Source organism: Coturnix japonica, chromosome 1, assembly GCF_054131305.1.
Source record: "Coturnix japonica strain WE chromosome 1, WE-NBRP24, whole genome shotgun sequence".
Classification (NCBI taxonomy): Eukaryota; Metazoa; Chordata; class Aves; order Galliformes; family Phasianidae; genus Coturnix; species Coturnix japonica.
This window is the reverse complement of record NC_140663.1, coordinates 69,208,379-69,234,152: the sequence shown is the minus strand read 5'-3', so window position 1 is coordinate 69,234,152 and position 25,774 is coordinate 69,208,379. Positions and strand designations below refer to the sequence as shown.

At 37.7% G+C, this 25,774-nt stretch overlaps 1 protein-coding gene across 8 annotated transcripts in view; it reads left to right on the top strand.

Annotated features, from left to right (window-relative positions):
* The window catches only part of ARHGAP8 (Rho GTPase activating protein 8), a 76,118-nt gene that overhangs the window by 13,435 nt on the left and 36,909 nt on the right, over positions 1–25,774 (top strand). For 2 of the 8 annotated variants that reach the window (XM_015870204.2, XM_085543861.1), the window contains exons 2-6: positions 7,165–7,276; positions 9,961–10,098; positions 19,815–19,902; positions 21,718–21,849; positions 24,637–24,723. In XM_015870204.2, coding sequence (XP_015725690.1) covers positions 7,240–7,276; positions 9,961–10,098; positions 19,815–19,902; positions 21,718–21,849; positions 24,637–24,723 — 482 coding nt within the window. In that variant the 5' untranslated portion in view covers positions 7,165–7,239. Of the gene's footprint in view, positions 1–4,800; positions 4,900–7,164; positions 7,277–9,960; positions 10,099–11,507; positions 11,594–19,814; positions 19,903–21,717; positions 21,874–24,636; positions 24,724–25,774 lie in introns of those variants that run through there. The other 6 variants (XM_085543842.1, XM_085543853.1, XM_085543876.1 and 3 more) reach the window with 5 other exon arrangements.

Genomic DNA, 25,774 nt, shown 5'->3' with positions numbered 1-25,774 from the left:
CTCCTCTAGCAGATAACAGAATAACTGTAAGTGATGTAGAGAACTAGAGAAATACTTTACTTCTGGTTACAGGCTTGTCTCCCCTTTGTTCCTGCAGCTTTGGTAGTTCGCTCATTCATGTACAGCCCACAAACTCAAAGTCTGCCTGTGCTGGGTGAGATGAGGAGAGAGGAGTTTAGGCAGAAGAACCTGCACATCAATAGAGAAAAGAGTGAGTTGTGGAGAAGAATTAGGTCAGGATAAAGGATCTAGGAAAAACATGGAAAACAGGGATTGTGGTTAAAGAAGGGAAAACAGGGATAAGCAACAAGGAAGGCTGAATGGAAAGAAGGAAGGATGAGGAACTTGGTGCATGGGAATGCATGGTGGGAGCTAAAGAAATAATTAAGAGCAACTTGAACATGCACAGGCACTGTAGGTGACTGTGTGTCATGCACCATAGAGGTGAGGACCACCAAAGTGTCAAATAACAAGCACACTCTTCACACTATTTGCTATGCCAAGATGGGACATCAGCTGAAATCTCTATGTGGAATTGTGCTGTGCTGGGGGCTCTGCTATATGGAGTTGTTTTCTGTGATCCAGGACAGTTGCATGGATGTACTCTAAGTGTTAGAGCACAGTCTTACTGAAAAGGTGGCATTAAAAATCCAAAGAAACAAAGCAGTTCAGTTCATGGAGGCTTTAGACAGTTATAGAATAATGCTTCAGTGTTTACCCCAGAGTAAATCCTCAAAAGAAAAGAAAAAAGAAAGAAAAAGAAAGAAAGAATGAAAAAAGTAGATGCATGAACTTGTGTTTCTTTCCAAATCTAGGACATTTAACATCACAAAAAACCACCATTCTCCTATTTTCAAGGCACTGAATGAATGAGACTATTAGAAAATTGCTTTCGGAGAAATCAGCACTGTTCAATCAGTATGTAACTTGGTGTGATAGAGCACAGAGACATGTGACAGCACGACTGTCTTCCTTTATTTCTGATTTTCAAGGCTGTGCCTCAAACCATTGCAGGAATTAGCCTCTGTGTGTGCTCCTTCTCTGATCGTGACATAAAAAGAATCAAATTTCACAGAATCACAGAATGACCCAGGTTGGAAGGGACCTCAAGGATCACGAAGCTCCAACCCCCCTGCCTTGCAGAGCCCCCAAACTTCCATGTCTACTAGACCAGGTTGCCCAGGGCCCCACCCAACCTGGTCTTGGACACCTCCAAGGACGGGGCATCCACAACCTCCCTGGGCAGCCTGTTCCAGGACCTCACCATTCTCCTAGTAAAGAATTCCCCCTAACATCCAACCTAAATCTTCCCTCAAGAAAAAGAAAGCTCAGAGTCCCCCAAAACAAACATGATAAAGTCTTTTTATTTTGATTCTTTTTAAGAACATACACATTTCATTTTTACTTTATACTCTTCTATTTTAGTATAGGTTTTGGTTGGTTTGTTGGTTTATTTATTTATTTATTCATTTATTTATCTTAGCCTTATGAACAGGTAAATTCATGCATGATCTGTCCCAGAAATATAACAGCACCGTAGGTATTATATATATATATTTTTTTTTTCCACTGGAGATGGCTAGTTTTAACTGTTATAAACTCTTTTCTGATTTTTATTAATCCTGAAAGATCTGTGTACAGATGTGTCAAATTAAGGTGTAAGAACCAAAACCACATTAAAATTTGTGGACAAATTTAATACTGACCTGTTACTGAAATATTTCAAGTATTTTGCTTTGAATTGTAGCATGGGCACTTTTATGTGTTTTGTGATATGGAAATCAATTTGTATATATACAATTAAGGATAGAAATTATGTTTTTAAAGTCAGTTGGAATATCTTACACATGGATAATCAACAAGTTGGACAAGTTATATCAACTTGCACTGAATTTTGCAAAGTCATAACTTACTAGTAGTAAATAAGAAGATACCAACCTGTATGTATGATCATCTTCCTTCCTTCCTTCCTTCCTTCCTTCCTTCCTTCCTTCCTTCCTTCCTTCCTTCCTTCCTTCCTTCCTTCCTTCCTTCCTTCCTTCCTTCCTTCCTTCCTTCCTTCCTTCCTTCCTTCCTTCCTTCCTTCCTTCCTTCCTTCCTTCCTTCCTTCCTTCCTTCCTTCCTTCCTTCCTTCCTTCCTTCCTTCCTTCCTTCCTTCCTTCCTTCCTTCCTTCCTTCCTTCCTTCCTTCCTTCCTTCCTTCCTTCCTTCCTTCCTTCCTTCCTTCCTTCCTTCCTTCCTTCCTTCCTTCCTTCCTTCCTTCCTTCCTTCCTTCCTTCCTTCCTTCCTTCCTTCCTTCCTTCCTTCCTTCCTTCCTTCCTTCCTTCCTTCCTTCCTTCCTTCCTTCCTTCCTTCCTTCCTTCCTCGCTCCCTCCCTTCCCCCCTCCCTTCCTGCCTCCCTCCCTTCCCCCCTCCCTTCCTGCCTCCCTCCCTTCCCCCCTCCCTTCCTGCCTCCCTCCCTTCCCCCCTCCCTTCCTGCCTCCCTCCCTTCCTTCTCTTCCTTCCCTTCCTTCCCTTCCTCCCTGCCTTCCTGCCTCCCTCCCTCCCTTCCTTCCCTTCCTTCTCTTCCTTCCCTGCCTTCCTCCCTGCCTTCCTCCCTGCCTTCCTCCTTCTTTCCTTCCTTCCTCCCTCCCTTCATTCTCTTCCTTCCCTTCCTTCCCTTCCTTCTGAACTACTTTTTCCCTTTAAAATGAATTTTTAATGGAAAGTTTGGAATTTGTATGTATTTATCCTCACTTCACGAAAATCAATGGAACTTATTACAACAGTAAAATTAATTTGGGAATAGAGTCCAAATGGAAAACATAATAAAATGAAAGCTGTTTAAATTTTCCTGATTTTCAGGGTTCAGTAATTCTTTTCATCAATATTGATGTGTGGAAATAATAACAGCGTATTTGCCTTTTGCGGCTTCTAAGTATGCTCACTTTGCACAGGATATCTCAGTGCTGCGCAAAGCCCAAGACACCACTAGGAGGCTCTGTTCACTGCAGGTAATGCTGGCTGTGCAACTGGCAGCCTGGCAGAGCGCTGCAGCCCAGCCGCGCGGTGAATCTCTGCTGTCTCTGTGGAAGAAGTTACTGCAGTGAGCAAGAGATTCAATTTGCTTTAACTGATTTTAAAAGCAATTCCAGCTATCTCTTTCTCTTTTTTCTTTTTCTCTCTTTTATTCCCCCTCCTTTCAATATCTGCCTGGACGTGGGTATGGGCACTAGCTCAGGGTGGCCCTGCTTGAGCAGAAATCGGAGAAATGGCCTCCACATCTCCTTTCCAACTTGAGCCATTCTGTGATTAAACTGGAAGTTGTGCAAAATAAAATAAAATAAAATAAAAATACAGCCTTGTGCTCTTCTGAAATTTGCTTCCTAGCTGAATTCCTCCAATGTCTTGCCAGTGAGAAATGATAGGTAGATAAAAAGTATGCAATTAAAATGCAAAATACTTGTAACTAATTGCTGATGAAAATATAGACTTTGAGTTTAATACACATTGTGCAAGGAGCACACTAAGAGAAAATATGCAGTGCAGATAACATATGAGAAGGAAAGCAGAATGTTTTGAATACGCTTTCCACAAGTACATTATGCGCTCAGTTCCTGTGGTTTTGTGTTTATAAATTCCATAGCAAAATTACTGCAGCATTATAAATAATAAAATAACCTTCTGACATGACTTCACCTCATTTTGTAGGCTCTGTCCCTCAGCAAATACTAGCACATGAATATGTCTTGTCTCATCAAAATGTAAATTGCATCCTGATGTTACATGATGTGCTGTGTCATACCTTTTAAAATAAAGTAAGAATATTCATGAGAGGAAGGAACATCAGGAAAAATATGAAGAAAAGTTCCACTATTTCAATTTGAGGAACATTTCTGAGAGCTGAATGAACAAATAGTATGAGCATGAAAGGCATCTGTACACTGACAAGTGTTATGAGGGATCCCTCTCCTTTATTTGGGCTATCTGTAGAAGCAAGCTCATTGCCAAGCAGTTTTCCTTGTGGCTGCCTTCGTTTTGGATAAAGTAATGCTCGTTTATGGTTGTCAGTAAGTAAAAAACTTGCCTGTGGAAGGATATAGGATCCAGTATTTTGTAAAATGCTTCCAAATTTCTATTATTAATAAAGTACTTGCAGTTTGGTTCTTTTGGGGGCTTTTTTATTGCCTTTCTGGTGGGGTGAGATGAGGGAAGGCACTAAATCTGACAGCTTGCTGGGAACGGAAAGGCGTTGTGAGAAGCGCTGTTAAGGAGATTACGTTATCTCCCCAGAACAGAGAATGCTGTGGTCAACGGGAAATCAATTTCCGAGGGTGCTACAGTAAATTTGTCTTGTAACTGAAAACTTTCTAATTGCTGCCCCAAGGGAACAGTAAGCTGAAAAGCAAGCAGATGGTTTCTCCTCCTTTTCCCTCCTTTGATTCTGCCTAAATTACTTCTAGCTTCCCAGTAACTTTGTGAATTAAACGTTTGCAAATGCTTAACGCTATCATAGTTGCTCTCACTTGTACAGTAACTTTGCTGCTCGGAAGCCAGATGTTGTTCTGTAATGTTCTGTAAGTTCTGGGAGATGGAGCCTCTACTCTTAGCTGTAGCGTTAGTAATTATTATGAAGGAGAAAATAAGTTTTATTCCATGCTACACAGCAGAAACAGCAGAAACATTACATCTTTATTTCTTGCTGTTTTTGGTTTTTTTTCTCCCCAAGAAGAGGCATAATGAGCTGGCTTTTTATTTTATTTTTTTTCTCTTTTTTCTTTTTTCTTTTTTCTTTTTTCTTTTTTTTTCTCTTTCCCTTCAGTTCACAGAATCACAGAATTGTAGGTGTTGGAAGGGACCTCCAGAGATCATTGAGTCCAACCTCCCTGCCAAAGCAGGTTCCCTACACCATGTCACACAGGTAGGCGTCCAGGCGGGTCTTGAATATCTCCAGAGAAGGAGACTCCACAATCCCCCTGGGCAGCCTGTTCCAGTGCTCCATCACCCTCACCGTAAAGAAGTTCTTGCACACATCTGTGCACAACTTCCTGTGCTCCAGTTTCTGGCCATTTCCCCTTGTCCTGCCCCCACACACTGTTGAAAAGAATCTGGCCTCACCACTTTGCCCCCCACACCTCAGACCTGGATCATGTTTCCTCTTAGTCTTCTTTTCTCACGGCTAAACAGGCTCAGTCCACTTAGCTTTTCTTCACAGGGGAGATGTTCCAGGCCCTTCACCATCTTTGTGGCCCTCCACTGGACTCTTTCCAAGACTTCTGATACTCGTGGCATCTGAAAACATCCTAATGCCAATGATACAGCCTAAATTTTTATCACGTACTGTTTTACTTATGATTTGTGGATAATATTAAAAAGAATGAAAAGGCCAGGCATGAATACTACAGAAGTAATGCAGAGATCCATTGTGTCATAAGGACTTTGGGGTTTATCTGGTTGTGATTAAGAGACTACAAAGATTAAAATGTGTTGACAGTTGGTTTTCTTTATTCTGAAAGTTTGTCTGGGTGTGTGTGGTAGTCTGTGAAGAAGGAATGGAAAAACATAACAAACTCTGTGCTGTTACAAAGATCTTCTTGTGGTCAAGCTCCAGCTTCAACAAAGTGCTAAAAGGCTAGCTGGAGTTTGAGGACATAGACGAGTGGAAAAGTGAGTGGAACGTGGGAATATTTTGCAACTGTATTTTGCTCCAAAAAACATATTTTTTATTAGGTTATATGCTTATGTACCATTTCTTCCTTGCCAGCACTAGTAAACCTGATCAGATACATAGATCACTCTGGAAGTAATGCCTCCTACTTATTTTCATGGAGAGTACAGCAGATACAAAAACCACAATAACACTTTGATAGAGCACTTTCTCTGCTCCAAATCATTGTTTTTCAACATAGTCACCACCATTAGCTTTGCATTTTTGCCAGCAGTGGAGAAGAACCTGCATACTGTGCTCGTAAAAGTTTGCACCAGCAGTTGACCCAATGTCACTGTCACCACTGCTGCATTGCACCACTCACTGCTTCACTCACATGCACTGTTTGGTCTCCATAAACATTCAGCAAGTGTTGATGATTGTCGATGGGTGCATTTTTTTCCACACAGAAAAATTAAATCCCACACTTTTGCTTCATATGAACTTCCATGTCAGACACCAGACTGTCAGACTGCCCCTCTGCTGCCATCCTTCACACGGCAACATAATGTAGTAGAACACTGTTAGGAAGGTTCAACTTCTATTGCCATGCTACCAACATCTGCTTCTGGTGTCACAGGCTAACATAATAATGTAGGATTCTATCCAGTTCATGTACTGTGATCACTCTAAAGACTGATCCCTCCTCAGCCATATAGATAAAAGCATAAAATAGTTAAGCAGTTGATTGCTTGCTTTGTTGATGTGATCATCTGTTTTATTTCTTGAAAACTACTTTCATATCCTTTTCTGGCTAGAAGAAAATGGTTAGCATCTAGCTTTCAGGCTGGTGGGTCTGAAACAAACATCCTTAAGCTGAAGAATGTACAGAGTGGGCAGGCTGGCAGAGTGACCTTGTTGTTTTGGTGTGCTTTTATTTATTTATTTATTTTTTTGGCCTAGGATGATTTCCCAGTTTCCATTCATTGAAGCAGTGGTGCAATACATAACCTTCTGAGAGAGAAGAATGTATTTGTGCATGCATTTTCTCAACAACCAAGCCATAAATTCACTTATGTTCCTTTTAACATGCTTAGATGGAATCAAAACAGTATTAAATGGGTCCCTTCCAACCTGCACGAGACTATTATCTATTATCTATTATTATCATGTAATAAAGCACATGCCTGCAATAGAAGTTACTTTGGTGTGAGAGAATGGAGTATGTCTTTTTCATCAGAGAAATAAAGAAGATAGAAGGATTCATGTTGTTTATAGAAGTGAGGTAATCCTAAATTCTGTTGTTAGTCATGAAAATGTGCAAATATGTTTTGTAGAACCCCCCACTCCCCAGTTGGCCGAACATCTTATTATGTGTAGCTTCCTGGTTTGAACTGCTGTTTTAAAATACTTTTCTATTGCTCTGTGTTATATATGGGCAGGAGGATTTGTGTCATTTTTATTCTTTTCTTTTTATATCTGCGTACTGTGTAAAATGTACCACACTATGGTGACAGCTTCTTTTGTTTATTTTTGTAGGCTTGACCCGAGGACGGTTTCATCCCACAAGAATCAGCTAGCAAGATCTGAACAGGCTTCTTCCTGAGGGGAATCATGTCTGAAATTGACTATGAGAAGTTAGCCGAAATAGGTAGATATTTTTTTATTATACTTTAAATGGCTTTTGTGTAGAGTCACAGGTGATTTAATAGAGCATCTTGAGTAAGGGAGAAGCTTCACCAACATTTTGTAATGCTTCTTGAAGCAATCCAATATGAGTTACAGCCGCTGTACTCATGTGTACCCTATTAAAGCCATTAGAGTTGAAGGTTAGTTTAATACATGCAGCTTTTATGAATTATTGGTAGATGTTCCCAGTGCAATTCTAAGCTATTGGAATATCACCATCTTCACATATTGTGGCACAAATGGGAGTCATTACTCCAAAGAGACAAGTATTGAATGAGGATAGAGATTGCTGTATTGCATGTTATTTCCAAAGTTGTTAGTTGCAATGAGCAATATGGCCGTGACATTAGAGGGCTTATCATTTTGAAAGATCAGTGTTATGTATGTTGGTTTTTTTTCCCCCCTGAGTTTTGGAGGATTCCAGCCTAAATCCCAGAACAAGAATCATTGTTTTCTTTTTTTCTTTTTCCCCCTCCACCTCAGTTTCCTGAACTTCTACTTAACTCTGATCTCTCTACACCACAACTTTCAGCAACAAGCAATTTTTCAGTCAGTTTTGGAAGCTCTCAATCAGACCCTTTGTCATCTCTTCCAGCCAGGGCTGAACAGCAGTAGCAGTGTGCATGGTAACAAATGATCCTCTGCTATGGCTCATGAAGCAGGGCAATAAACTCCTGGCACTGAGTGAGAAAAATGGAGCTCAGGTCTCCCTCAGTATGGAACACTGAATCTTCTTTCATATTTGTGTATATTAGGAATTGTCTCTGGAGCTTCTGTCCTCTCATTTGCTCATGTGGAGAGGAGGAAAAGAAAAAGAATAAAGAATTTGTTACTAGATTAGTGTTAACTAGCTTTTCAATGGTTAGTGACTACTGGTGTGTCTATTCTAGTCCCCGTGAATAACTGCAGTAGAAATGGGCATGCATATCTTGCTTCCCTAGCTCTTTGCTGCATCTCAAAGGCATCTCAAATCCTGGTTCTTGAGGAAATAAAAGTCCTTCTTTAAGGTGAAAGAATACATTTCGAATTTAGTGTAGCTCTTTATATATGATATGCTTCTAAAAGGTAGAAAAACACATGTTTTTGTGATAATACAAAATTTAACTTTTATGTGTGTGAGGAGTGATGGCATAATTATTTTTCCTAAAAGTAATAGGACTTATGGTTTGTTTTCTGAGGAGCTTGAATGTGATTTGAAACAAAAAGAAATTTAAGAAAAAATGCACTTCCCTGACTGTTCTTTGTCCCTGGGAACCCCAGCCATTAGTGACATTTTTCATCATTTTGAAAGGCAGTTTTGGTACAAATCATGTTGAAATAAAAATGAAACTATGAAGCTTCCATGTAGCTGTTTATAGAATAGAAAACCATGAGTTAAAAACATTGCAAAAATATTTAGTGACGGTTTTTCTCCAGCACATCCTAGCTACTGGTACTAAGTCTGGCTGAAGTCAATAACTAATTTATTCTCTCTGCCCTAGTCTATGTTGGGTGGTAATCAAGGCATATAAAATATACAGATGATCAGAATGCAAAAGTTCCTGAAGGGCTTAATTTTAAGTGGCACCAATAGTGTTACAGATAAACTTTTTGATTCCATAGTGTTAGAAGTTTTATAATAAAAGAGGTGGATGATGTACAGGGGGTGCTGCAGCCTATCAGAACATTAGTTTTCCTCTTTACATATATTTTTTCCTTCCATAAGCCATCAAGTCATTTGTGTGCCAGTATATAATGTTATTCCAGTCAGTTTTTAGAAAACATCCACTTGTGTAGTTCAGCAACATTAAAGGCAGCAATTCTCTCAGAATCTGTTTGTTTGGATTGGTACTTTGTTTTTTTTTTTCCTTATTTGTACCGAGCAATGGTTTGGAAAAAGCTTTGGGAAAACAAACCAAACCAAGCTCTGGATCAAGGCTGAATAGCATTGAGTTGATAATTTTAGTGTGAAATAGATTTAACTTGAGAATCTAGTCCAGAAGTAAAAAGATTTCCATGGATTTCATTGGGTTTTTTAGCTGGTATTTGTATCTAACCTTGGCCTCTAGCCAATGTATGTGATGGATAGAGATTTGACTGCCTCACCTACTGCAAGTTTTGAACATTGAATTCACACTGGCTTCAAGGAGATTGTAGATTTTGACGGAACTAAGATGAAAGTCTATTGGTTCTTCAGTACCTTTGTGCAAGGTATCTTCATGCAAGTCTGCTTTCAGAGAGTGTTATGGAACAGCTGTCAATGCACATTAGCATACTGAAACTTTGACTTCCCCATTTGGACACCCTTGAAGTATAAGAGATAATGTAGATGAATAAAGGAAGCAGATTGTGGGAGTGTAAGAAATGACAAGACAACAGTAGCAGTCGTGAAAAGCAAGGTCACAGCATGCCAGCTGTCCAGCCGTTGTCAAGATTTTTATGACTATCACAGCAAATACTATTTTTAAGGAAGAAGTGAAGGTTGTTTGGAGTTATTAAAGGGTTCTTTTTCCCACGCATGAAAGTGGGGAAGGAAGAAGAAACTGCTTTGAAAATATATCAACTGGTGTTTTTGTCTGAGCTAAAATTCAAGCCTTCAGTAATTAATCAGAGTCAAAAGTTTTTCTTTGTTCATTAGCACTTACACATTCTTCCTTGATTCTTCAGAACTGCAGAAAGATGAAGCAGAAGATACACAGTCGGGACAAGATAAAACATTTACACCTTTACCACTTGAGGATCCTGAGCTAGATATCAATCATCCCTACTATGATGTTGCAAGACATGGCATCATCCAGTTAGCAGGTACCTTTGCACAAAAAGTGTAACTTCAACACAGTAAACCCCTTAACACTATTTTCTCACTGTACTCCTCAAGGTGATGCATTGTAATTGTACTGATGTTTTCAGCCTTCATCCTGAAAAGCAGCTGAATAGTAAAATGTGATCCCTTGCTTTTCTAGAGATGACTCATGAGTGAAATGCTTGAGCTTAATCTTGTTTTAAAATATAATTGTAAAAATATACCATAATTGAAGGCCTAACTGTGGCTGCAACAGAGCTATTCTTTGTTTTGGTGATAAGTTGTTTTGGGTTTTTTTTTTTGAACAATGTGAAGTGTTATAAGGCCAAACACATAATCATTTGCCTAGCTTGCTCAGGAAAGGGCATGCAGCTGAAGAGATATGGGCTACTGCATAAAAGCTAATAAAAGGCAAAAAGGAAATCACTGACAAAATTTTTAACTGCATTTGTCACTAGACTCTCTGTTGTGATACGGAGAGTAACTATGGTTACATATAACATATTTGAGTATTAGTTCATTTGATGTTTACAGTACTTTATAGTTAGAGTATTTTGGCAACACAGAACATGCAGATGAATGAAATAAAAGGCATATGTATGAAGTGTATACCTGTAAGTATATATTGCATGTCATTTTACCCGTTTGATTTCATTTTGGCATTAATGCTTTTATTAATGTAATATTAACCACAATACTCAAATACAATTAAATTGCACAGTTAGATGTAAACAACAATATTTAATATGGCTTATCCTAATGAAGTCTAAGATTGTGTTATATCATGCACAGCTTTTGCCTACGTTGTGATTTTTCTGGAAAATGGTGAACTTTGGTTATATGTATTTACCTTCCTGAATTTGAACTGTAAACAGAATGCCATCCAAGTGAATATGAACTTCAGCAAAACCAGTCCTCAGAGGAGGTTTGATTGAATAGGGTTGTGAAAAGAGCTGTAAATTACTTGTGATTATAGGAGAGTTTTACTTGTAGTAATTTCTCTTCTTGGAGCTATTATACACAGGATAATAATTAAATTTTACTTTCATCAAAACTAACTCTGCAACATAAAATTTATGTCCATAAACAAGGGAGTAACTGATACACATTCTTGCAACTCAATAGCTGCTACTTTATAATCCAGTAGGATGTTTCTCACTGAGGCACAAGTCTGGGGATGAAGGAAATACTAATATGAAAGTTAGTAACAAAGTCACTGAAATCAAACTGACAGAGTGTGAAATAGATGTGTTAACAGACACACCGGATACACCAGAGTTACTGTAACTGTCCATCTAAGAACCTCTCCCATCTGCTGTATCAGGCAGTTCTCTATGATCATAGCTAGTGTTAATTCTAAAGGGTCTTTGTGTGCTTATTGTGCTTGGAGTAATCACTGTGATTTTTGCAGCTGCCAGATGACAAGCCTAAGCCTGGGTCTGTATTTTGGAAGAGCTCCTCTTCTCTATCGCTCTATACTGGAGGAAAAGAGGGCAAGTTAGTATCCTTAATATGCTCAGCCTGAATCACCAACGAGACATACCCTGATTTTGAAAAGAAAATAAGTAATAGTTTACTAATTACTGTGGTATTCAAAACTGGTATCTTTGATAGTCTTAGACTTACACTACCATTTGTCTCAGAGGAGCTAAAACAGTAGGGGAACTCAAAATTCACCATCTCATTCATTTTTTAATTAGACGGTGAAATATACTGGAACAGCAATTTTTAATCTTTTCCACACTTCTACTGCTGGTGAAACAGAGTACACGTGGTGGGGACAGAGTGATAATTACCCTGCCCATTCCCAGTCTCATCTGCTTTCATTTCACGTATATTCCTTCTCCTTATTCCTGTATTAGAGAATGGGAATGTGCTTCAGTGCAGTCTGGAGTGGAAACCACAGTGGTTTTTAGAGACCCTCTGGTAGCGGTAGCATCCGTTGATCCTTTTTGGAACTTGCTCCATAACAGTGTTTGTTTCTACTACTGTATTCTAAATTTGCTGAAATGTTAGTTTATCTGTGTCGGTTTTTTCCTTACTACTGTAGTCTTTTGTAGGGAAAAAAGGTCCTCTAGCCTCTGTCTAAGCTTAGAAAAGAGTGACTTTTGCTGCCACTTCAGTCAGAAACAAGTGATGGGATTTTTCAGACCTATAGGACAATTAAAATGTGGAGCACAAACCAGGGACCATTCTTCAGAATGCAGTGCATGCCCATTTAAAATAATTCTGATGGTAGAGTGCAAGATGGGAACACAGAAGTGTGCACATGAATGCAGAATAAAAGAAAGGTAAAATACTATCCAAAGATATGCTTCACCTCTGCAAAAGGAGACCTCCTTGTCCCCACTGGTAACAAGTGGAATCAGGTTTGGATGCTTTCTGGATTTACATTCAAGAGAGAAAAAGATGAGCTCTTCAAATCTCCTTCCCATCTTAGAAAAGGTCAAACAATGCTTTTGACACGAGTCACTTTAAAGTAATTTGTACCTAGTTTATAATGATTTCAATAATCTCTGAATAAGATAAAGTATAATTTCAGCACTTCGAATGCTTGTTTTAGAGGAATTCTGAAAGCTGCTCATTCAGGTTTGGTTCTGTGATTGAAAAACAATGAGATTATTATTTGAAGTGAAAAAGAAAAAAGAATTTAGGTGAAAATATTGGCAGTGATTTACCCATCTCTTCCTATGATCTAATTTCCAACACTTACTTAAAGGAGAAAAATAAAAAACAATGATTCCTCTTCACTTCTCATAAATTGACTTCTACTTGCTTTCAATAACAATAGCTTGAACTATATTCAAAGGAGATTTCTGTGTTTCTTATACAGTGTGAAATGCAATCAATTAAATAAAAATAAGGAGTGCCTTGAAAAGGTGTAAACTTCAATTATTTTTTATTAATCACATACCGGTTTATTTTCTAATGGCAATGTACATCTGGATACTAGTTATCACATGTAAATGGAAAAATGCTTTTTTTAATTATTTTTATTTTGAAGGAGAAATTTCAGTCTGTTTTTCTGTTGCCTAAAAAGGAAGGAAACTGGTTTTTGGCAGTGGACATACAAGCATATATGATCTTTCTAAGTTGTTTTTATAATACGATTACAGATATCTTTTTGTAGCATCTATTTTTGAATATATGTTGATTTAGTAGTCTGTCTCTGACTCCTGTGCTTTTACTAACTGTCAGTTATATCCCTCTGAGTTTGACTGAAGTTTCTGTAACAGAAACAAGACATCATATTAACTCTACATTTTCCTTAGCTTTTCACTATTTTTTCTTTTTTCCAGTCATATTTAAAGATTTCAGATATATTCATAGAATCATAGAATAACAGAATCACCAAGGCTGGAAAGGAGCCACAGGATCACCCAGTCCAACCATCTATCCATCACCAATAGTTCTCACTAAACCACATCCCTCAACACCCTCTTGCATTGAGTGGCCCAAAACTAGTCACAGTACTCGAGGTGCGGTCTCACCAGTGCAGAGTACAGGGGGACAATCACTGCCCTATTCCTGCTGGCAACACTGTTTCTGATGCAAGCCAGGATGCTGTTGGCCTTCTTTGCCACCTGGGCACACTGCTGGCTCATGTCAAGCATAAATCAATACCCCCAGGTCCATTTCCTCTACACAGTCACCTCAAGCCTGTAGCATTGCCTGGGGTTGTTGTGGCCAAAGTGCAGGAACTGGCATTTGATCTTGTTGAACCTCATCCCATTGGCTTCATCCCAGCTCTTCAGCCTGTCCAGATCCCTCTTTAGGGCCTCGCTACCCTCAACACTTTCAGCCAACTTGGCGTCATCTGCAAACTTACTGAGGGTGCACTCAATTCCCTCATCCAGGTCATTAATAATGATATTAAAGAGGACAGGCCCCAGCACCGACCCCTGGGGAACACCACTCATGACTGGTTGGCAGCTGGATTTAACTCCATTCACCACCACTCTCTTGGCCTGGCCCTCCAGCCAGTTCCTTACCCTGCCAAGAGGGTACTTGTCCAAGCCACGGGCTGCCAGCTTCTGCAGTAGAATACTGTGGGAGACAGTGGCAAAGGCCTTACTGAAGTCTAGGTAGACCACATCAGCATCCTTTCACTCGTCCACCAGACAGGTCACTTGATCATAGAAGGAGATCAGGTTAGTCAAGCAGGACCTGCCCTCTGTGAACCCAAGCTGGCTGGGCCTGATCCCCTGGTTGTCCCAAACATGCCGCATGGTCTCCCTCAAGACAATCTACTCCAAGGATTTGAAAGATTGGTTCTTTGAGAAGGACTGTCCATGCTCTTCAAGCTTCCATTCATTTCATTTTCATTTATGATTTCCAACCAGTGTGTTAGAAATTTATTAGAATAGTGTTATGTCCATTAGACTGTGGAAGAAAGAGTGATGATGTAGTTTTTGTGTCTTAGTGTCATTATGTAATTCACTACTGTTTCTTCTTAAAGTCACAAATCTTTATAATTTTCAGTCCAGCTCAGTGACAGCTTTCTCACTTCCTGCAATACCTCCAGGAGCAGACCCATTGTGTGTGAACTGCAGTGTCAAAATAAAGAGCAAGGCTTAAGGCTTTTATTCTTAAAAGAAAATAAAATGGACAAAGTAAGTCTTATTTCCAAAAGATGCTCCTATAATCAGGAATTTTGGTGTTATTTCATAAATTATACCTACTTGTGGGAAACAAGGGGAGAGACCTAAGACTTCCAAGTTCTCAAAAGGACTGAAGGCAGTTTTCAAGAAGGAAACTGAGGACTCTGTCACTTATTTGCAGCTCAAGAGCAGACAATAATATGGGCTTTGCACTTTAGGAAGCCTGTCCTAAACGTTTGGGTGTTGTCATTTTAGAAACATGGGTTAAGATCCTCCAGGTAGGAACTGAAGTTGAATTTTTTCACATGGAGACAGTTTTCCTGTTGTTTCTTTCTCCAACTATTTTCTTCAGAATGTAAAATTCAATGTATTGATCTTAATGGCATTTCTTGCTTTGAATGTCAGGCTGCAAGCATTAGTTTCACTTTTAAAGTCAGAACATGGTTAATTGCATTGAAGTATGTGGAGGTGTTTTCATGTTGTGTCTGAGAAAATGCGGAGATTGAGCCAGGCATACTTGAAGTTAGAGGTTGGCTTCAGGAATGGCTTTAACTTAGCTATATTTCAACAAATTTTATATACTTAATGAAGAGCATAGAGAAATATAAATGTTTTATTACACCAAAAGCAATCTATCTCTTCACTGTCAGCTGGCCTGAAGAAAATGTGCTGTGGCAAAGCATTTCTCTTAGTCAAAAGTGAGAAGAGAGAGAGTCCATGAAGGAATCTCTGTTGGGTCGTCTTTTTTTCTGAAGGGAGGGTGCAAATGTCTTGATGTAGGAAATCTCTGAAATACTCACAATTTCTTCATTTTAGGAAATCATGTGATCATATACTTGATTTCAATTACAATTTTTGCACCTTCCATAATTAACCAGGTGCAGTGTGGGTGCAGTCCTCTCACAGACAGTTGGTACCTAAATTATTGGGTGAACAGGAAGGGAACTGAGTAATGAACACAAAAAGAAAACGGTGTGAAATCAAAACAGGTTGACTCTTGGCACATAGAGTTGGTATCACTCCCATTACATATTTGGGAAATCTAATGTCTATTCTAACGGAAAATCAGCCAGCTCATTATTGCAGATTTTGGTCACTTTAAAGTTGAAAGTATTAAAATATCCATTGTATTGTGTTTTTACATGGCCAGTAAAGGTAATCAGTGCTAGAAAAAGAGGACTCAGATCTCTACATCATGTGATAATGACAAGCTTCAGCGAAATAATATATTTAATTTCTCTAAAATAGTAATGTTTAGCATCATTAGAAGAAAGGCTTTTAAAAACTCACACTAAAGTTAAGGCATTGAAAATCTCTAATTTGTAAATTGTAATGAACTGTATCATTAGAAAAAACTTATCGTTTGCAAGATGCAGTAAGTGCTGTGCTGTCCAAATTCTTAATTAAAAAGCAGAACAATTCATTTTCCTGCTTGCTCTTTGTTTCTTACCATAACATTTTTCCCCCCTTTGTACTGCAAAGTTTGATATCAGAAGTGATGTATGAATCATATCTGCTTCAGAGAAATACACACATATAGTGTGATTCAGCAGAGAGCACAGCTGATAATGCCGAGGCTGGTCATCTTTATATTTACATACTTTACCTATGAATGTTGTTACTGGATATCAAGTGAGGCAATGTCCTCGTACCCATTGGCAAAGGAAATCTCAGACAGTTTTTGTGTGTGAGAGAAGGATTTTAGCCAAAGGTGGTCTGAAGAAGATGAGAGCACAAACATACAGTGGTCTGGGGGAGTTTAGGTGCTCAAGCAGTTAAGGAACTCTGTCTTTGGGAATGTTTCTGGGAAAGCTGGAGCAGTGTAGAAGGATAAGGAGGGGACATGGAAGCATGGAACAGGTCATCATCTAAAGCTGTTCAGTAATCTGGAATAAAATATATTAATATGAAACTACTCTTTTTTACCTTAAAGTCAATGCCCACTTTAAGGTTGTGGTTTTTTTTTGTTTTGTTTTTTGTTTTGTTTTTTTTTTTTGGTGGGATATATGCATGCGTGCTCTATGCTGATTTAAAATCAACATGCTTTAAGTAATGCTCTTTGTTAAATGCATAGATAACTGATATTCCCACGCTTCAAATTACACTTTCATGTGTTTGGGCATAAGTTGTATCCTCAAAATTCTGGGCTTCAGCATGTTTTAAAGTGTGAAGCAAATGGTCAAGAGCGATGTGAATTTTGCAGGGTGCTCAGTCACAGCCCTTCTGGTAGAGGGCAAGGCAGACCTACTTAGTGTTGGATCAGCGCTACACATGCCATTTAAAAGCTTTTACGCTTTACAAAAAATTATTGATGCCTATGTGAAAAGAACACCCTCTTTCCTTTGATCAGTTGTCATCATTAATAGGAAGCTGGCAGTGCTTTATTTAGCTTTTAGTCAAGATGAGGTTCTCATTTACCATTTCTGATTGTGGCTGTTGCACATACGGCTATATAGAGTTGCAGAATAAGGTTCTGTTTCCTGCTCTTCTCGTAGTTTTGGCAAAGCTGTTGCACCCCAGTTTTCTGATTAGCAGAACTAGAAAACTTTACACGTGTTCTAAGCATATCTGTTTACACTTCTTTTATAAAGGTAGTTATTTTATTCTGCCCTTTAAATCAGGCAGTGGATTGTAACCAACAGTAACAATTAGTGACTCATTTAGTAATTTAACTGGAAACATTTTTAGATTTATTTTGCCCATAAAAATGATTGCCTAACAAATAAAATATTCCACAGTGTACTGTAGAACAGCAGTTTTTCCTCAAACAAATCGTGATTTAGAGAACAATCTTTTATTAATGGTTTAATTTAATTTTAGTACATTGTTCATATTAATGCCTTTCAAATTATAATGCCTTTGTAAGTGCTCCAAGAGCATCAAATAAGACACTTTAAATAACTTCAGGAAATGAAATTTTTGCCTGTTTAAGAACAATATACACATGTACTTGAGTACGTATAATCATGTTGTTGTGCATAACCTTCCTTTAGCAGTGCTCGAGCACCTTATTTAATGTGGGAATCAGAATTTATCATTAGTGTGCTAAGAGGGCATCAAGCTATGTTGAGTGAAAAAGCATGTTCAAAAAAGATAGCAAAAATAAGTAGTAAGCCTGAAAGGAATGGAAAACAAGAAGCAGCCAGTAGTGAAAACTGCATTTTGGAAGTAAGAAATACAGGACTAAAGTGATAACTGCTAAAAGTCAAGCTGAGTTAAATCTTTGAAGGATGATAAAGCAAATAGCAAAAGGTTCTTTGGTTGTATGAAGAGAGAAAAAGGAAAGAAATGATCTGTGAAATCAGAGTGGGGTGAATTTTAGAGATAATCCAGCTATAGTTGTCAATTTAAATGAATACTTCATCCCAGTTTTCAGTAAAGATGGTGTTGACATTATTAGAAAATCTTTAAGTCCTATTTCTGATGTTCATCTGCAATTCATTACCTAATTCTTGTCACCCATGTTTAGGGAAGAGGCATTCAGATTGGAGTAGTGTAGAAAACAGTGGGATTGGAAAAGGAAAATTTTTAAAAGAGATGGAAGATGTAACATGTACATAAGCAGTAAAATGAAGACTGAGAAGTGATTATTGCCTAGAGATTCCATCACAGTTTTAAACAGTACTGGAGGAGAAGAATGGTTCCAGCTAGATGACATCTTTGTTACACAAACAAGCTGATACAAACTTGCTACGACTTTTAGAATGGAACAGAAGAAAGGAGGTTGCAAATTATCATAGCAGTGAGCAGTAAGGACCAAGAGCTGGAAAAATTAACTGGTTTTCAAGGTGAAACCTGACAAGTCAGGAAGGGTTGTGGGCACAGTTGCTGGTGATGACTCAAGCTTGGAACTGGTAATGCAGAAGATGTCTCCCAGTCAATATTCATAAGTGAAAAGTTATTAAAAGTTAATCTTGCCTCTTCTATCCCTCTTCCCATATAAAACAAAACAAAACAAAAAACAATAGTATACCATCACGAACTCTGTATACGTGGGAGAGAAACTGGGTAAAGCAAATGCAAGAATGTTTTTTTCTTGATGTGGAATCTATTAGCTGAGATTAGCAGTCTTTTCCTAAGCAATATAAGGCAAAGAATATTTATATAGTTGGTGGCTTTTCATAAAAAATACATGTTTCAAAGCTGGCAAATATTTTCTCATTCAGATCGTATAATTTGATCATCTTCAGCTGATCTAGTTGTTAGTACTGATGTTGATTCAAACAGTTGAAGCTGTTCTACCCAGTTTTCATAGAAATGTTCATATGATTTATCTGTTAAGTTACTCTGTTAAATCTTTAACTTTCCTCCTTTCACTTCTTTGCACTTTCATTCCAGCTAGATAACTATATTTTAAGAACTTAACATCTCACAGTCTTCAGTACAGTTACCCTCAATATGATCATCCTATAAGTACTGAGTGTGGCTTTCTAGATAGCAGAATTTGTGCATTGGGTGGGCACTGGCATGATTGCCAGCTTTGTCCATACAAGTAGTGGGTAAAGCGTCATGAGCCGAAGACTGCAATGAACTCGAGTGCCACAATACATGCTTTGCTGAAGGGATTAAGGGATGGAATCTTGGTGAATCTTCAGGTTATGAAAAGCAAAGGTGATTGCCCTGTTTCTTGTGTTTTAAATGAGATCTGAGCATAGTGGTGCTTTTGGAAAATTATCTAAGAAAATAAATAAATAAATAAATCTGACTTCTGTATTTGACAGAGTTGATGTCTAACTTGCTTGTTGTGGAACATTAAGTAATGCATGACTTCTGTGACTGCTCCAGAAAGAAAGACCCAGTTTCTTCCACGGTTTAATTTTGCAGGATTTAGACATTCCTTTTCAGGAACTGCACGCTACCAGCCACATTTTGAATAGGTCTTTCTTAGCTGGCCTGAGTTGTCCAGCAGTTACATCATTTTACTGCCATGGTGGCCATATTTATTTCTGTAGGCAGCATGTGATTTGCTCATGAAGTTTCACAGTGTGTTTTGTGCAAAGATGAGAAACACAAAGATTACTCCAAATACCAGAAAATATAAACTTTTCCCTCAGATCAATGAGGTCCCACTGCATGAATAAATGAGTGTTGTATTTACTGTCTTTTTTGTTCACCAGGTGATGACAATTCTGGAAGGAAGGTGATTACCTTCAGTTGCTGCCGTATGCCCCCCTCCTACCAGCTCAATCACACCAGATTGCTGGAGTAAGTTTCTCTCAATCTCCTGTGTGGACTGCTTTGCATTCACAGAATCACATTTATATGTGAACCTCCTTTAGCTTGTTTCCAGATGAACGAGTTTACAGAGAGGGAGAAGCAGGAGGCAGCGAGTGAAATGGAAAAATGATGCACTTACTAGTGTTAATATTAAGTCAATGAGATGTGGATGAAACTGTCAGTTACTTCATCTGGAATTTTGACTAGAGGAATTAATTCACTGTGTACTCAAATTAACTTGGTGTTTTGATTTTATTAATGAATTCTGGTATTTTAAAACAAGGAATTTATGATGAAGACCAGTGGAAAAGGAATTCTAGTATTTTAGCGCTATGTATGTATGTTGTCATGGATGACAAGTTTGACTTAGTTTGCTATATTTCATTTCCTAAATCACCTAGCAATAACATTTTGTTATTTATGTTACTCTTTCCTCTTTTATAAAGTGACTTACAGCAAGTGCAATATTATTGTTTAAATCTCTTAAATCTCACCTTGTAACAAGCAGCTGATCGTACAAAAATATTGGTTCCTTCAAAACTCCCTGAATTATTTTTAGAAGTAAAGGCTTTCTGTAGGCAGTGTGCCAAGGAATTTGCATGCTGTAAAATAAAACGAGGCTCTCTGTATGTCAAAGTATCCGTTTAGATATATTTATATTTTGATTACACTCTTTTTGAAAGTTCTGAATTACTGTTGATGGTAATAACATTAAAATACTGTTTAATTCTCAATCTGAGTCTCAAAATAGTATTATATAAATAGCAATGGCATTCCTTGTCCCAGACTATCGGCAGCCTTAAGGTTTTCAGTATGGTAGATCAGTAAGCAGATCTGTAAGACTGTGGGAGTACAGCATAGCAGTGAAGTTATGTGCTTTTCCATAGGTGAATAGTCAATGTGGCCTTGATGCTCTCAGGTAGCCACAGCCTAGTAAGTGTCACATGAAACTGTCTATTTACTTGAATGAGTGAAGAATGATATCTGGGGATCTGTCGCAGAATAATAAGATAGCATTGAGAATGACATGAGAAAGTTGAAATCTGACACAGCGAGAGATGAGGCCAGATTGTACTCCTTCATCATTGCTTTATTTGAATCATTGAGCTGTGTAATAGACTATACAGTGTTCTCAATTGTAGGAGAAAAGGAAAAGTGTCTTACACTATACCATAAAAGAATCAATGCACAGAAATCTGCTTATAAAACATATACTTTTATTTCAAGATGGGATAACTAGAGTAGTTCTTTAAATTACTTTTAAAGGAAATGATCTATGAATGTAGTCCCTACAAAGCAAACAAGAGAAAGGTGAACACGTTCAAGCAAACAGTTTACAGTAACCAGTTGTAATTGGCAGTAATTAGAGTTAATGGATTTTTCCAAGAATTTAAAATCTTTTAATTTGAGAATAAAAAAGAAGATTTATCCCTTATTATTTTGAAAGGTCAAAATGACTATGTTTATTTGGCTAATAGGAAGGAATTGACAAAGACAAGAAGAAAACAAAATAAAAGCTGCCGTCAGTTAAAATGCATCCTTTAAAATATTTGCTAAACAACATAGTCATGCATTGATCTGTGCGTACCATTGTTTTTGTAACTAAATATGTCCATAATGTGGTGAAATTATTGGTAATGCTGCCTCTAAAACAAGATGAGCTCATTTGATAAATACATTGAAGAAAGCATGAATCTTCAGTCATGAATGCTCAGTGCAAAAACAGTGCATTTGCTTTCTCAGTTACTGCTTTAAAATTCCCATCCAATACACAGTCTTAAAACTAACATGTTATCTTTTCAGGTACTTGAAGTATACTCTGGACCAGTATGTAGAGAATGATTATACTGTTGTCTACTTTCACTATGGCCTGAAGAGTCTGAATAAACCATCACTGAAATGGTTACAAACTGCCTACAAAGAATTTGACAGGAAGTATGACTCCAGAATATTTGGTTGGTTTTTGTGTGTGTCAAATGTCTGTAGCTAATGGCTGAGTTAATTTTACCATTACAAATTCTTGTAATGGCCTCAGTCTGTTGGTTCTCTTATAAATGTCTTCTGTGCACTACCAATGAGTGTAGTAGGTGCTGAAATGATTATCCAAAGTTATCCAAAGACTTGGGAGCAAGAACTGAGCTATCATCTTTCTGTGCACTATTTAACAAGAAGCTTGTGACACCTTACCAGCCATCATTATGGACTATCTCAAAGTTCTTTCTTGAACCTTAAATCTTCTCAGCTCTAGGTTGCATATGAAATAGGGGATCCTAGCAGACAGTTTCTCAAAATACTTGTAGTATTCGCTGTTTGTTATATGTGAAGCACAAAAATGACCCCTGTGCTTGTATATGCTAGTCCTTTGGCATAACAGTGACTGCTGCTGACTTACATTTTGGGTGGTTGGATGGGTTGTTGACTAGGCCAGAGCTCCTAGATAGATAGCTTTTCAATAGAGGAAACTGAGTTCTGAAGTTCGTTCTTTGAAAACAAGCATTCATCAATAGAGCTGGAAGTTCCTATTGAAAGCAGTTAGGCTTATACTTGTTGACAAGTTATTAGTTGTTTCACTTGTTTTTATAAGTTGGCCAAAAAAAGGACTACATAACTGGAAGTAGAAGCATTCATAAATGGTGTTTTTCCATAGTGGAAGTGTAGATGTGCCTGTGTGTGTGTGTTGGGGGGATGAATCATATGTGCCTGATTTTTCCAATCTGGGAGCTGGAACAAGAAACAAATCTCCAAAAAGACACTGGAAGAGGTTAATGAGTATTTCTAGATTAAAGTGAAGTGTAAACACACAAGCATGTAACAGAACTATGTACCACCCTGCTTTGAAAATGGAAATTCAAATATGCAAAACTACTTTTGGTTATCTAGTGCCTGAGCTCAGAGTCTTTTGAATCTCACCCAGTAGCATCCTGAAACCCTAAAACACTATACAAGAAAACAGCAGCCATCTGAGCTGCAGGGATGAGCTGTCATATGAGGTATCTAACTGCCTTAATGAGAAATTGATATTGGTTCAGCAACACATAGAGAAAGCTTATTTTTGCTAGTAGGCTTCTGTATGTTTGCTATAATGCATTTATTGTTTGTGGGACAGGGTAAGGAAGAACAAAGGACAAAGGATCTCCTATATTTTGTCTTCAGTGGAAAATTTGGGCTATAATACTGTTTCTTGCTGTGCTTTGACTGTTCCTGAAAATAAACCACTCTGTGGAATTGAAAGCCTACCCTATCATATTATTTTCCTTCTGAGACAATCCCAAGCCTAATTTACAGTAGCTGTATAGGAGAGGCAGTATGAGGGGCAATATCTTCCTCAGTTTTGTTGCCTTCTGTCCTGCATATATCTCAAGCACACAATTACATCAGAAATCTCTTTTCTTCATTTTCATTCTGTCCCAGAATGAAAGAGGACCAAAGAGGATCAGATAATTCCATGTAGCTTTAAGAAGTAGGCAACCTCACACCCATCATTTTACTCACAGCTGAAGTTCACAGCATGCAGTCACTGAGAAGCTCACAGCAGTATTTACAGTCCAGCATATATGTTTAGCTATACTAGCCAGAGAGAAAAAAAAAAACAACCAAACAACCCCCACCCCAACACACACACACAGACACAAACAATAGTACCTTTCAGACCTGTTTGTGTATTTTGAGGGTCAGAGAAAAGAGGAAAATACAAAGGAAGATTACAGTTAGCTAGTATTATGAAAGGAAATGTTCAACTGGAATAATTTCAAGGTAGTAGTTCTTGATTTTAAGGTTTACTGCAAGAATTCAGTGAAGTCTCCTGGGCATTCGGTTGTAGTTCAAGAAAAAATGAAGTATGTAAAATCCCACAGATGTACAGGCTTATGCCTTCTGCTTTGAGATGAAAAAAAGACTTCAGTAAAGTAACTTAGTTGTTTGACTTTTTAGTTTTTATCACTAAATTTGAGTTCTTACTTACAGCAGTACCTGTTGTGCAGGAGAATATTTATTTGCTTGGAGAAAACTTTGCAAAGCTCTAAGCAACAGTTTTTATACAGAATATACAGAGACACTTGATTGTGGGTTTTCTCAGTTTCATCATGGAGTAAGGTTGAGTAAGATCAGCGTGTTCCTGTGGTGCCTAGTTTCCATTTCAGTTTCAGCCTGCTAGAATCTGTTGCTTGTGTACTGTTATATAACAACATGGAGTGAAGCAATGGAGAAAGGTTTTAAGTTTGTTATAATCTGATATAAAACAATGGCTTCAACTTTAGAATTGACTACCCAGACAACATAAAAGTAGCGAGAAAGAAGATTAGGTCAAAATTTCACACCTGAAAATATATAAATTTTCTCCTGTATGAAGCTCCTTTATGGAGGAAATAAAGAGAGATGAAGGGAGTCCGTTTTTAAGACTTCCTTCTTCTCTCAATTCTTTTTCAGGCTGTTTCTTCTCATAATTTTCCTTCCAGATGTTAAGTCCTTAAGTCAAAAGGCATTGGTTAGGTTTATAATAGTGTTGGAATACTGTTGTATCATCAAAATAACCCTTTTTTAAATTATTATTTTTAATTAAAAAATCATTTTATGTTGAGTTTCTCCTGAATTGTATTTTTAATGTATTTGAATAAAACACTGTATGATATTCCTGTAACAATACCTTCCATTCAGTTGTATCTATTCATTTTTACAGTCTATGATATTCAAAAATTTTCTAACAATTTCCTTTTCTTTTCCTAGGTATAAGAAAAACCTTAAAGCACTCTATGTTGTACATCCAACCAACTTCATCAAAATTCTGTGGAATATTTTTAAACCACTTATAAGGTACTTGGCAGTTTTTCTGTCTCGTTTAAAGATGATATGTTCTCTTACTGGTTGCTTTTACAAAGTTTGAGTTAAAATATATCAAGTTACAGCACAACACTCATTTGAACTGGCTTGAACTAGTATGTATGATGCACTCTAGCTTGAGTATGCATAACAGGGTAGAGGATTCTTTTTCCTTCTAAGATAATGCATTCTTAATTAATAAAAGGTTCAGTGGTATGTTAAAGTAAATACTACTTCAAAACGTAGTTATTCTGTGGACATGAATGACCAGTCTATGACTGGAGTTACTAGGTGATATGGTAAAGCAGGTAAATAAATGGGTCTGATCTCAAGTGCTGAGATGAATAGGATTGATACTACTAGTGTGTTCAGAGTTAATGAATAAGCCCTGAAGTGCTCATAAGAATTTGAGATAGGAAGTATAATGATAGTTATATTTTACTAGAGGATTCTTTTCATTCTAAAAACTAATGGTAGCTATAAGGAACCAGCGATGATGGATGGATTGGAAGTTGGTTGGACTTTAAGTTTTTGCTCCCGAACTTCAAAGTAATTCTACTTTCAAAGTAATTCTAATGTATTGCAGATTATATTATTAATGTCCTCAAAGTTGAAGGAATAAAGCAACTCCTGTCATCTCCTCATCAGCTCCTACATATCTAGTTATTCTAACTCATTCTTTCTGACTGTTTGTTTAATTAATTGTAAAGGGGAATTTTAAATTTTAGACAGATCAGAATATGCAAGAAGCATGTGAAATTTAAGGAAATACAGTTAGAACTCATTCTGTAATGTATCATTTGTGAAATAAGAATGACTATAGATATTTATTGTAACTGGAAGTAAGATAAGTGTCAATAATCCAAGACATAGACCACTGGTGAGAAAACTGTGACAGAAGCATGAGTTGCAGTAGGAATCCATGCAGTTCAGGAACTGTATGGATTTTCTTTGCTCCTGATTAGCTGTAGGATGGCAACTAAGAATTTTGTAGAAGGTTTCAGAAAAAAAAAACAACAATCCATAACCACTACAAACCAGCAGT